Below are 14177 nucleotides of genomic sequence, written 5' to 3'. Positions count from 1 at the left end.
ATCTGAGAAATCCCCTGTTCATGTGCATTTGCACCACTCAGATCTAGGGTGAAAACCTAGGCAAATCAACCATGATCATGAGCTCTTCAGAGAAGAAACCATCTCTTGCCATACCTCTTGACTTTGCACTGCAGAGTGTTCATTTCACACTTGGACCCAAAGCATAGTCCAAACACTAAATAAAACCTGATTATTTCTCCACTTCTAATGTCTTCCTTTTATAATGTTTCTTATGATGCAAGCTCCTTGCAGCCTGCATCCTCCCAGGCCTTCCTAATGGTTTCCCCACTCTACCAGATGAGATGCTCTTCAGATACTACTATGCCTACTACATACCTCTTCAGCAGCTCTAAGGAAGCAATGTGATGAAGTCCTCAGGGATTCAAATGAAAAGGGATAGCCCCACCTGGAGGAGAGACAACTGAATGCTCCCCAGGCATACTGTGTCACTCCTGCTGGGAAGCTGAGACACGGCTCAGGCAAGCCGAATACATGACAATTCACACTTATGCTCCTGGAGCAAACCACTTCAGGGACACACATGTACAGCCAGGAAAAAAAAAATGCAATAAATGAGGCCCTGCCTCCTTATCCTCACTTCTCTCCTTCTTCCTCCTTCAAAAGTGTCACAGTAGATGGGTCATTTCTCCAAATAAATCACTGCAGATGACTGAAGAACATCTAGTTTCAGAGACACAGATCCCACAAAAATGGACTTTTTTAATGCTACAAAATTAAAACTTAGAGATGTTATGGCCAGAGCATTCAGCTGACACCACTCAAAGCACAAGGAGGAAAAGGAAGTGTCTTATAATTACCAGATTTATTTTACAGCTTGTTATGTTTTCAGTGTAAAGCTTTCATGCTTTATGTGCTGGCAGGAAGTTTGCTAGACAGCAGTGCTCAAATGTGGAGACATCAAGCGACCAGCTGGCCCTGATACTGGCTTTTTTAGACTGCATTAGTGTTGACCATGCCTTTTAGGTGAACAGATATCCTGGGGAGCACATAACAGGGCAACCAAACATGACCAGCTCAGGGCCTGTGGATGGGCTCGGAAGCCCTTCACCGCTCTACTACTGGTTCCCATTTAGTTTGGTGACAGAAAGTCACTGCCACCTAATGGCTATTTTGTATCTCATAAGGAAGTTCATTTGCTTCTCACCTCAGTTCACCAGAGGCTGAAGCACAAGTAGATCCACCACGGCACACACTGGCTGTGGTGAACAACCCACAGTCCCCATTCACAGTTGCCTTTTTGAAGGAATGCCATGGACAGTTCCTGACAACTTCTCTCTGCAGATGCAGTCCACTTCCATCAGGAAGAAACTCTTTGAGGATAACAGTTAATATTTAAAGCACATAGTGTTAGTGAATCACAAGGGAAGTCCAAAGACACAGGCTGTTTCATTAGTCTGAACTACCCAGAAATTGTAGATTATTTTTGAAAACACACACACAATGTACGTTCATTCTTCTTCTTTCCAAGATCCTTCAACTGTGCAACCTCACTGTGAGACAAAACTCATTTTGAAAATACCAACTTCACTGTGAGAAGTAAACACAGCAAAGCCAGGAAGAGCCTCCAAGGAGCAAGAAATCGTATTTTGTATAATGATGGCACAAGGTTACACTTTCCAAATATTTGCCCAGGTACTGACAGCCCAATAACGGTAAGTTTGAATGAGGAGAACATCCTCATTCTGCTCTCAAAAGAAGGACATTTAATTAACCTCCCCAAATGGCTTGTCCCTGACACAGCAATTTTGTAGCCAACGAAGTTAATTCAAGAATGGATTTCCACTGTCTTCTGAGATACCTTGACTACAGATCCTTTTTCTCCTTGCTGTCTCCTCTTCATTAAAAAAAAAAAAAAAAACAAAATTCACAGCGGTAACCTTTTGTCTTACAGAGGAAAACAACAAAATGATGTCCTGCTCAAGATTTTCAACTGTGGCCACTTATGCCAAAATTTGCAAGACAACTGACCCATTGCAACCCCCTTACTACACTGACAAGTCAGAATTCCATTGATACCAGCCTTTAAACAAACTGCATGTTGTGACACACCTCCTGACTGACAGCAGGATCAACAGAAATTGATGCCAGCACTGAAGAAGTGTCAGCTAAGACATCCAGATGCTACACTGAGAACACCACCACAGGAAATGTCACATGGTAGCCTGACTTGGTACTGAGAAGACAAACACTGTGAAGGGCCAACAATCATTGAGGCAGAACAATGTAGCCTTCTACAGAATAAAATGTTTTGTTGAAAAAACAATAGGTAAGGAAATGGCACCGAGCTGGCTGCCCTCCTTCTTCTTCTGGTCCAGTGCAAGCAGGAGTAGAAATGAAAATAAATGCCCAAGCTTACATGTACAGAGATGTCAGAAATCTTTAAATGAAACAGACATGAAACAAAGAAAGGTCATACGTCCCCTAATGCTCCTGACACTAGACCTACAGACATACGATGTCTTGGAGCCAACCATGGCTACCACTGCCCTTGACATCAGTACACTAGCAGTACCATCATATGCAGGAAAAGGGCCCACACTCCAGGAAAGGACCCTTAACTTAAGAGAAAGACTGAGTTTCCAACGTGGTTGAGCCATCGGTTGTGAAATGAAGCAACCATTGGGATGGACATAAGGTCCAAGCACATAAGCAGGTTCATCTCTGCCTCAGGCAGGGGCAGGAATTAAAAACTGCTGCTGCTGAGGGACAGCGATGTGTGCCATCTGGCAAGTGGGTTCTCATATCTCTTACTTGACAGAAGATCCAGGGAGAGGCAAACTAACCTCAGGACACACAGTGAATTCCCATATACTGCTTGCCACCTTATGGAAAGCAGTAAAACACTCCCCCATCTGCTGGCCATAAAAATGTGCTGGGAACTGAGGGGCTTAGAGTATTAGCATCAAAAGTGGTCCACAACGGACAGAAATATATAGTCAAATGGAATATAATTCCTTGGAGCTAAGCAGGAACCTGGCTAAAAGTCCCTGGGGAACCCATTTCCTTCTTAATCTGCTTTGCATTTAGTTGTTCCTAATGACTATGTCCTTGTTTGGCCCCAGTAAGCTCAGGGACTGGTGCTGCCACTGAACCTTTCCATCTCTCAGGCAAGGCCATGGTAATTTAGACCTGTTTAATGTCTCATTTGGAATCCATGGAGAACAAGCATTATCTGCACTGGAGTAGCATCACCAATATGCTGAGTACTAGGAGGAGATCCACAGAAAAATGTGTTTTTTCTCTCCCAGTGAAAGCACGTCACAGGTATATATGCACCTGCACCCCAACACTGGAGTGAGAGGCACAAAAGCCAGATACAGACCTTCTGACAGTCCCATGGTCACCAAATCTCACACTCTCACACACACATACAGATAGACTCTGAGGCAGGATGTTTCTTCTAGGCACAGCACCAAAACTGCATCTGGAAATCAGCAGCTAATTTATACACGTGCTTAAAAGAAAATTACAAACTCTCAGTATGTGCAGAGCAGGCTAAGTAGGCCTCACTAGAAGGACAGAAACAAAGAGAGTACAATGAAGGGCTAAGATTACTAGAGATCTATCCAGGACAGAAGCTAGTAGAAGCAACATCTGGGTAAGTATTGTTAAAACACACTTATTTGGGTGGGGCATTCACATCCTCTTGGCCCTACCCAGTGACTAATCTTAACCACCAACTCCAATGGGGTAACTTCTTACAAGTCATTCTGAACTAGTACAAGACCAACAAAATCAGCTGCCACAGAGGTTAAAAGAGCTGCAAGGTGGTAAAGACTTGGTTGTCATCCACTTAAAACTGCACTGAGATAAACAGTTCAGTGTGCAGTTGCACAGGTCCAAAGCATCTCCCATGCCAAATCGATGCTTCACTAGCACAAGTTCTACAGGCACATACATGGCTGAAGAACCCACAAGTGCTGCTCCTTCCAGGCTCAGTGGTGACACTCCATAACACCTGTAAACAGCAGGACCAGCCTCCACTGGTCAGCGAGTTTCACCAACTCATGCTATGCCTCTGCCAGCTTCCTATCTCCCAGCTCATGCCCCTTTATGCACCTGAAGGCTAGTGCTGGCCATGCTAGCATGCTGCGCTTGCCATTTGCTCTACCGCATGCAGGGGCTTACTAGTCCTGGCTGCCAAGCAGGGAGGCCACAGCTCTGTGCAATGCTAGCAAACAGGGCCCCTTCTGGCTGCTTGGGGCATGGATTGACAAATCATCAAAACCTGCAGAGCAGAGGTTAATGGCAAAAGGTGAGGAATTTGCAGCAGCTGCTGCAAATTCTGCCAAATGATAAGCTGTCCACAGTACTGATAACTCCACCAACTTGGGTGTTGCTCAAGTAAGTTACGTGAAGCCAGGTTTCAAAGGTTCAGGGCACAGACCTGGGCAGATGGGCAGTGAAGCTCCAGACTCCAACACACCTATCTCCAGTTTATGCCAGGGCATCAGTGCCACTCACTTGGGATGGGGAGCTACATTAGAACATCTAATACATATAACATATATAACATAGAACATGTACATACATATAGCATCTTTAGACAGCAGAGGATGAGAACAAGCTCAAGGAAGCCTTTCTGCAAACCATTCCAGATACACTAAGACCATATTGATGATGTGGGTTTTCTGCCAAAGGAATACTAAAGCGTGCTGGAGTCCAATGTCACGGATTTCTGTCTTACTGAAGGCTATTTCCAGCTTTATAGTCTCTCCAGCCTGAGAATCCCTGTAGAGCACCACTCCATGCGTTATAACCAACTTCATCAGTGGCCTAAATCCCATATAGACCAAGAAGAAAAATGAGGCTAAAGACCTTACTTCAAACACACTATGCAGACTGGCCTAATTTGGCACAAGCTCTACTTCCCACTCCAAAGAGGCCTTGAACTGGAATAGCAGAGAAACCCTGGCTAACATACATCACAAGCATTCAATAAAACCGGGTGTCATTCACAGCTCAGTGAACTATAGGGCTATTGGCTAGAATGAAAGGTGCAGCACAAGACTTGACAGGAGCAGTGGGGGTGCTTGTCTTCCTTCTCACTAGAAATGCTTTTGCTATTATTGTTAATTACTGATATCAAAACATAACAGCATGTTTTGTAATGAGATAGATGTACACTTCTTTGCACAATTCTCATTTCCTCAGAGATCTGCAAGTCTTATTCATCTCTATTATTTCGTTTTCAACATGCTCCTTTTACTTAAATCAGTCAGCCTTCATGTTGCGGCAATTACCAAACAATATGCAGAATAAGAAAGCACTGCCAGGCCAGTCTCAGCAGCTGACCATCACACAACCAGTCTGGGCACCAGAGATCTGGCAGCAGAGTCCAAATGCATACACCAAAGACTTGAGTTTCCACTGGAGTTAAGTGAGCACTGGATGCATATGGCTACTCTTGACAAAGGACCTTCTTCATTGGGCAATGCAAGTCCTGCAAGATGCTGATCTAGTATGGGCCTGTTATCTCATGTTGCTGTTAACAATCTGGTAGAAAGCCAGCAACACACCTGTGCCTTGCAGTTTCCAAGGAATGCAGTTTAGTGCTGTTACCTACCTGTGATTTGAGGAATTCATACTCCTCTGATCCATATGGGACACTCCGAAGAGAGGTGAGGTAGTCATAGGAGATAACTGCCGTCTGCAAATGAAACCAGAAAAGCTCAACAAGCTCTGCAGTTATCAAAACAATAAAGACTTCTGTTAAGAGAATGCATGCACCTTAGGCTTCAAAGTTCAGGCTCCACAGCGAAGCCTACTGCAACAGACTCATTAATAAATTAAAATATTTTTATTTTTAATGAATACTTACAAAAAGAAATGCAGGGGCCTCAGTGATATGTAGCTATATGTGAGCAACACTTAACACTCCTATACTATCTTCTATTAGAGATGCTCAAAGCATTTTCCTAATCTCTGTACAGCAGCTTGCACAGCAGACTCACATCTTCAGTCATCCATCCGGGGCTTCCACAATGAGGTCTGCTGCTAGTAACAGAGGCCATTCAGACTCTGTTTGTGCCCCAGCAGTTATCCCACACTTCACAGCTCCCAACTCCCTAACCAGCTTACTCTGGGTAGAGGCTCAGTAGGAAACAGAGTGACTAAAAACAAATTCAGACTAGCACAAGCAGCAGTACTTTTGGGGATGTTCAACTGCACAAAGGACTATGGGACCAAAGGGTCGAATACCCAATTATAAAACCAGGATATGGGATCCAGCTCAAGCCTGTTAGACATTCTCACAGACAATGGAATTATATTCTCAAGTGCCTTTATGATTTCTGAAAACAGACCTAACAGATGATTTCTGAAAATAGATCAAGTGCCTTTATGATTTCTGAAAAAAAATTTCATAATTCCTATCACTAAAGCTCATCTCTTCCCACAGTCAGAACATCAGTATTTTGTGAGAGAAACATACAGGTCATGTTTGGAGGGAGAGAAGGGAATATACACCTGGAGAAGCCTTCCCACTAATGTGCCATTTGAACTTCAGGATCCTTGCCATGAAGAACCATTTGCATACCTCCCACTGAAAGTCAGTTTTCCTCAGATCTTCCAACTGAAGGGGTAGCTTTCCATTCTGGCACAGGATACTAGCCCCACCTTTCACCATAAATACACCCAGGGAGGGCACAAAGTACAGTCAATGTGTCATGAAAGCCAGGGAGGCAAGGGAAGCAAACCTGGTTTGAGACAAAGCCAGCAGAACTGACAACAGAGAAAGAGTAAAAAGGTCAGAAATGCATCCAAGAGTGGATCAAGCTGGGAATCGGTAACAAACAGACACTCCCTCCTCGTGGAGGTTAGGTTTCTCAATGTTTCCAGTTTTCTAAATTGTAAACTGAACACAGCAATTTTTTTTTCCTGGCTTTTCAGGCTCTCTTGCCCCTGGAGAACTCAGGAGCTGCACAGTGCTGAGACCACTCAGAAGAAAAATTTTTCAAAGCATCTTCACAACCTCAAAGAACAACTTTGAAGTGGAGGGAGGTTCGAATCAGTCTTGCATGAAGGCTTGAGTTGTTTCTTATTTTATCTCTGGTCCACAAGGGTAATTATCACCTCCAACTCAAAAAGAAGCAGCTAACAGATTGGCCTGTATTACAGAGGAAGAGGGAATTAATTAAGCGCTTGCTAATTACACTGTAATCTTAAACACTAAATTAATATTATGATGATCCTGATAGGCAACTCTGACATTGCCAAATCCCTCCCAGTGTCTAGCTACTGCACAGAATGTTCCTTCCACATAAGCAAAACAACTGGTATATTCTCAAAGGATAGGGCAAATGCACAACAGCTCTGCCAGGTTTCTAATTTTACCAGAATACAGAAATGCTCTGCAGCGTGATGCTGCCCACACCACTGACTTCCTTCTCATCCAAGACTAGTGCTGTCATTCATGTTACAGTGTGAGACTGAAGCCTGGAGTTATAAAAAGATATACAAAATCAACCAATGCCTCCCTTTCCAAATGCCAGATTATTTTCACTGAGTTTGCATCCTTCCCAGTGTTAAATGTCCCACTTGGTATCAATAAATTCTCAACTTCCACTGCTCCTAAATTTATTCTCAGATCTTATCAAGTCATGGCACAATGTTCCCCTGAATAGCTGTCTACCCATATATAAGAGCCAGTTCCCTAAACAGAGGCTTAAAAAGAAATGTTTTGCTAGTGAGCTTCACCAAGTTTCTTATGGAGTCTGCAAAGAACTACTGAACCAACATGCTTAAAATACAACTAGACTCAAATCTCTCCAATGAAATTCAGAAGAAACGTGTCCAGAGTCTCATAGTTGCGCATCAGGTTCCTTGATCCTCATGTGCTCTTTTCTCGAGGATACTCTTTTGTTTTGTTTGCTCCACTGTAACTAAGTTTTGTGTCTGCTGTTGCTGAACTGACTAGCTCTTATGAATTGCAGACTCTTCATTACAGTCTGCCTTAGCCTGGCTACGGTTCAATGACAGAATCAAGCATCCAGGTAAAAAGCCAGGGCAGGGCTGGATTGAAGGACAGATACTTTAGGTCCATGTAGATGTCACCAATATCCAAAATCACTCGTTTGCTACAGAGATTTATCCTTCATTTGCAAAAAGAATAATCCCAAAGCTGAGCTTCTTAGAAGTAAACATGTCTACTCTATTGGCTTCATCTGGTCCATGGCTAAGGAGAGACAGCAAATCAGGCTGCCTGTGCTCAGATGAGAGCTGACTTCCGACTGTCCAAGAATGAGCAGGGAAGGCAGAGGTCACTGGTACAGCAAGACTAAAGAATCTCTCAGAAGCAACTCAAACACATGCAGTCATACATACCAGAGGAAACGGAGAATTCAGAAAGAGACAGAACATTATTTTTTAAAAGTATACACACAGATTTAAACACATGCTGCCATCACCTACAGAAGACTGAGCACGGGTAACTTGGTTTTGGGGTCACTGCTTGCAGCTATGGGTGCAGAACCCTCTAATGCATTTAAGAGCAGGACCAGTGAAGCGCTTTACAGCCAGTGACTTGTGACCTCCCTGAAGGCAGAGAACATGAAAGTCAGGCATGTCTGTGATTTGCCACCATCTAAAGCAAAGAATATTTCCATTCCCCTACTTCCTATTCTTCAGGAAAGTAATCTCTCACCATCAGTCAAAAACACGGACCAACTGCACAGCCTCATCACTGGGACTTCTCACTTATTTTTGTCTTAAACAGTAGTTTACCACAAAAACAGTGGCTTAAGAAAGACTGAGAAACACTAGTCAAACAGGCAGAACTCAAGGACACACTGGAGAACCCAAACACCCTGAATAACAGATTCTCCTCCAGCAACAAGAAGCTGCATTCCCTCCTCCTGCCTCAATTTCCTCTGCTTTAAAAGGGAAAGAGCTTCTCCCTGCTACCAGGCATCACTGCCTTATGGTCAAGGACAGAGCATGAAGCTTAGCATTTGTTAAGTAAGAAGGAAAAATTACAATTTGCATTTCTGCCTTCACCCCTTCAAAATAAACATTCATTTTTCACAACAGTGTGTAATGCTGCACACACATGGCACCTGAGCCAACCCATAGAGCTTGTTTCTTATTGCATCTGCCCTCAGGAGCTGACTCCTTGTAAAACTCATTAACAAAGTGCTTAAAAGTCACAGAAAATGCAGACAGACAGCTGCTTACCACTGGGGGTCTATAAATGATGGAGATTGTGGCCTGAAGTGACAGATGTATAATGCAAGTGAGGTACAGGGAGACTGATACCCCCTCCAGAGTCTGCCCTACATGTGCCTGGCTGCTCATGGATTCATCAATGAACATCATCAAGGAGAAGGCAGCAGTCTCCATTCCCAGTTTTCTGAGAAATATCAGTGATGCTAAGCAGATATAGCATTTATTTTACACATCTGGAAACCACTCCAATCTCAGATGTATGTAATCACCCATCCTCACGTTACTCTTGCTTTGACAATGATCCTCAAAACACCAGTCCTTCTCTCCCCAAATCTCATACCAAGGATCATACGGCAATGGTTACCCTAGTTTATCAATACAACCAGGACACTTATAACAAAATGTAAAAATGGCACATGCAGAGAAGAGGGTTTGAACTAAGTCACTCTTAAAAGGCAGCAGGACACCGCACCTGGGAGACTGACCTTGAAGAGTGGCTGGTGAAAATGTGGGCCCAAAGTGAGTCCTTGCTCTGAAGATCCCACCCTATCAGGGAAGCAGAGACAGCTCTCTGCAGCTCAGTATCTCCATTTTTCTCTTTCCAAAATGTGCAAACAGCTGTATTCTTTACATGCTTTCACCTCCTTTCTCCCCACTGCATGAAGAACTTGTAGAGCTCCCCACAGACATTCTGATTTCCTAAGCCAGCTGCCAACTGAAAATGCAGACAGGGAATGCAGAAAATCCCAAGTTCTTGCGAACTTCAATTCCCTTACCCATCTAGGAATCTTCCTGCATATTGCTACGGTACAACTTACTGTGGCAATGGCTCGGCCCACACGAACAACTCCAAAATCATTAGGATCCAGGAACTTGTTTCCATACAGATAGATGCCAGAAGCAGCTGCTGTCAATGAGGCAAATTTCAAGGCCCTTAGTGCCATGACTGATGAACCCTGCTGAGACACAAAACAGCAACTGTAACATCTGATAAGGACATAGTGATCTGATGCCTACAACCCCAGAGGATGTGACAATCCAAGGTTTAATTGTTCCTTTCCTAATGACAATTGCTAGCACTGCCCCCAGCCAAGAGCTCAAGCAATCACCCAGCAACTGAGGGTGTTGCTTATTGCTATTCCTAACTCAACAGTGACTACGGGCCACAAATCCAGAAGTAACTCACTGCTAGACCTTGGGTATGTGCAACAGAGCATTATTTCAGGATCCCAAAGGCTTATCAAGGAAGACACAACAGGCGCAGAGAGAAAGAAGCATGAGAACACCAAAAGTCAATTCTGATCCTATCAACTTCTTCAACACAAATATTTTAAGATATCACAGTATAGGCAGATTTTCAGGTGACAACAGTAATGTCTATAAAACATGTTTAAAAAGAGTTCTTGCAACATCAAGAACACCCAAAGCTTGTTAGAAATTCTGCCAGGCTAGTTCTAAAAGTTCCACACTGATGATGAGTGGTCTAGGAATAGGCAATGCATCCCAGAAGTTTGTATGCCACTCCAGCAGTCAGTGCCAGACAACCAGAGACAATGCAGGGGATGGGGTACCTGGTCAGAGTGACCAAGTGAAATTGGTTTTCTCATTATCACCAACCCATTCAAGTACCAGGCAAGGGAATGTACTGACAGAACAGTCATCTGCAGGAAACTACAGACTCTTCCCAGCTCTGTCACAAGCCCAATACACACATGGGGTGAGACACTTGTCAACCACTTTTTTCCTGTGAGGCAAGGGTGGGGAATGAACATATTTCCCACACTTTAAGCACTTTGGATCGCTACATTCATTGTTTGCAGTATATAAAATAGCATAAACACGTAACTCATTACATGCCAATATATATATTTTCCATTTCTTTATGTCACCATAGAGGACTCAGATACAAAAAAAAAAAAAAAAAAAAGGTGCCACTTCTCTGTAAGCTCTCAAGACCACCCTTGACACAGTGCAGGCTTTTACCCCATCAAGATAGAGCTCACTAATCCTCCCACTCCTAGGCCTGACTGAGAAACTTGTCTACTTCTCATTGTGAAGCTTTAGCAGGGTCAGCCTAGCTTGTGCCTTTTCTCTCAGAAGCCTTGTAACCAAAAAACACATTCAGTGGCACAGGTCAAGTCTTTCAAAAACAGTTCACAAGAACACAATCAGCAAAATAAGCTAATATAACACAAGAGACCTTTGCACATGAACCTTAGCTAAACTTTATTATTTCCTTACAAACCCTAGGTAATTGTGAGGCAGAAAAGCTGAGATGTATTCCGTCAGTGCCTGTCAGAGCTGCCTGCAGCAACCAAGCTTTCTCCTGTCAGAATGGGTACCTGGCTGACCAGGACTCCTTTCAATCTATGATCAAACTCAAAAGAAAATAAACCTGGGCTCTTAACTGCAGCTAAATGTACACACACTCCCCAAATAAAAAAGTCACCCTCCTTCCCCTGCCTCACTGGAATTCTAGAAATTTTGGGGTTTCTTTCAGCATGACCAATGTTTTTGTACAGAGATCTCTTGTATCCTCTGTCACCTTCCAAAGTAATTTTTTGCAAAGTGTTTTAATCAAACCATTTGTGTTCCTTGTACATTTCTGTAAAACTTCGTTTATTGAAAAGTTAAAGGTGCAGTGACATTTTCTTAACACAAAACATGCCTCTATTTTTCATTATTTTTTTCTTCACTTTCTCAATTACTAAAAGAACATTTTATTGAAAGCAGGATGCAGGTCCATCTGTTCTTGCATCTTATTCCTACCTGAAGCTATAATCTGCAGTTTGTTACATCACATCTATTGCCATACCCGCCAGCTGTACGTCATGAACAGAAAATGGGAACTTCAGGTAGCAAATAAACATGAAGCAAAGCTGAATTCTTCAGAAGGTTCCTGCTTTCATGCTCAACATGTTACAGCAATAAAAAGGGAATAATTAAAACCTCTCCAATATAAGGTACAGAAATAGAATTCTCTGAAGTAAATTGTATTTCAAAGTTTTGCATAAGGTACAGATAAACCTCTTCCATGTAAATGAGTCATTACGACACCCTTAGGGATGTCTTAAGGGCCTTGTCAGCTGTGAAACAAGCCTTGGGATATCACTGCCTCTCGTTATTAAGCCATGAGTTGATAGATCACCTCCAGCTGTTTTTTCACCTAGGTGAGGTGGTTCTTTGACTCCCACACAACTTGGCGCACCTAAGTGTCCCTCGCGTTACAGCTAAGCTTCGCCTGTTCCCACCAGGGGCAGCCGGGACGGGGCCGGTTCCCTGTGGGAGCCCCGAAGGTGACCCTAGGCCACTGTTCAGGCCTGGGGAGCGGCGGCGACCGCTGACGGTCCCGAGGACAGCGGGGGCCCAAGGCCGCTCAAAACCCCTGCCCGAGATCAGCGCGTGAAGGACACAAGGGGCCGGCGCCGCCGGCTCTTGGCTCTCCTTCAGGCCAGGCCGGGTCTCCCGGAGCAGCGTCCGCGCCCCGCGCCGCTCCCGCCTCCACGAACAGCCCCGGCCTCGCCGAGCCCTGCGATAACCGGGTCCCCGCCGCCGGGGCCGCAGCCGCGGGCGGCATTCACCGCCGGGGGGCCCGGTGTCCCCAGCACGGGCCGAGGCGGCCGCGGGGGCTGTGAGAGCACGAGTGCCCGGGCGCTCCGCCGGCGCTCGGAGCGGCACTTACCGACCGCCTCGCCGGCACTTCAACTCGCGCGCGCCCCACGCCGCTCCCCCCTCCACCTCGCACACGGTACGGCCCTGGCCCGCGCGGCACGCCGGGAAACGTAGTCTGTGGGTGCGGCCGTTTGGAGGGGTGGGGGGGCGGCGGGACTGCAGGGGGCGGCCCTTGGGCGAGCCCACGGGGCACTAGAGGGGGGAACCGTAGGGGACGGCGCTGCACTTCGACGGCTCCCGGGAAGGGCCCAGTCCGCACCCCGGATTGCAGGATTGCCGCCTCCTCCCGTTCGGCGACTGCAGGGTAACGCAATCCCAGTTTGTCAGCGGTGCTCCCAAAAAACCCATCTTCTGCGCTCTTAAAAAATGCTACATTTAAATTAAATTTCACGTTCTATTTCACAGAATCAACTAGGTTGGAAAATACCTTTAAGATCATTGAGTCTAATCTATGACCTGACACTACCTTGTCAATAAGGCAAGTGCCACATACAGTCTTTTCGTAAACACCTCTAGGGATAGTGACTCCACCACCTCCCCAGACAGCCCAATCCAATGTTTAATCACCCTTTCCGTGAAGAAATTCTTCCTAATGCCCAGCCTAAACCTCCCCTTCCACAGCTTGTGTCTTCTTGTGCTATTATTGCTGGTTGCCTGAGAGAAGGTGCCTGCCCTCACCTGGCTACAACCTCCTTTCAGGTGGGTGTAGAGAGTGATAAGGTCTCCCTTGAGCCTCCTTTTCTCCAGACTAAACAACCCCAGATTCCTCAGCCTCTCCTCATAGAACTTGTGTTCCAGAGCCTTCACTAGTCCAAGGAGACAAAATCCACAGCCTTCCCCCTCATATACCAAGCAGGTCCCCTAGTCCTGAAAGGAATTAAGGTTGGTCAGGCAAGGCCCGCCCCTCCAAAATCCACGCTGGCTGGATCTGATCACTTGGGCATCTCTCTGGCTGAGTAGGTTTTTCATCCAAACCCCTGTGGAAAAGTGCTATAAAGGTAATTTAGCTACCTCTTCCTAGCTGTGGGACAATGGTGTGTTAAATGTTTTCCCAAAAGATCATCATAATATTGGGAGCATTTGATGGGTACCTGTACTGGATTTGTGCGGCAAGGTTTGGGGAGGGGCTACAGGGTGGCTTTTGTGAAAAGCTGACAGAAGTGTCCCCCATGTCTGACAAGGCCAACACGAGATGGCTCCAAGATAGACCTGCCACTGGCCAAGGCTGAGCCTGTCAGTGACAGTGGTAGCACCTCTGCAATAGCATAGTTAAGAAGAAGAAAAATGTTATTGTGCAGAATTGCAGTCAGAGGAGAGAG

The 14177-nt window shown here is 45.2% G+C and overlaps 1 protein-coding gene across 8 annotated transcripts in view; it reads right to left on the bottom strand.

The window, feature by feature from the left end:
- ADCK1 (aarF domain containing kinase 1) overlaps window positions 1-10148 on the bottom strand; it is a 71175-nt gene extending 61027 nt beyond the window's left edge. For 6 of the 8 annotated variants that reach the window (XM_062494570.1, XM_062494575.1, XM_062494572.1 and 3 more), the window contains exons 1-2: window positions 10005-10130; window positions 5588-5671 (exon numbers count right to left, since the gene is read on the bottom strand). In XM_062494570.1, coding sequence (XP_062350554.1) covers window positions 5588-5671; window positions 10005-10130 — 210 coding nt within the window. Of the gene's footprint in view, window positions 1-406; window positions 453-4346; window positions 4361-5587; window positions 5672-10004 lie in introns of all 8 variants that reach the window. The other 2 variants (XM_062494571.1, XM_062494577.1) reach the window with 2 other exon arrangements.
- Between the last annotated feature and the right edge of the window lie 4029 nt (window positions 10149-14177).

The sequence above is a fragment of the Cinclus cinclus genome, chromosome 6 (genome assembly GCF_963662255.1).
Source record: "Cinclus cinclus chromosome 6, bCinCin1.1, whole genome shotgun sequence".
Classification (NCBI taxonomy): Eukaryota; Metazoa; Chordata; class Aves; order Passeriformes; family Cinclidae; genus Cinclus; species Cinclus cinclus.
The sequence above is the reverse complement of the archived record's forward strand: the minus strand, read 5'-3'. Positions and strand labels throughout refer to the sequence as shown.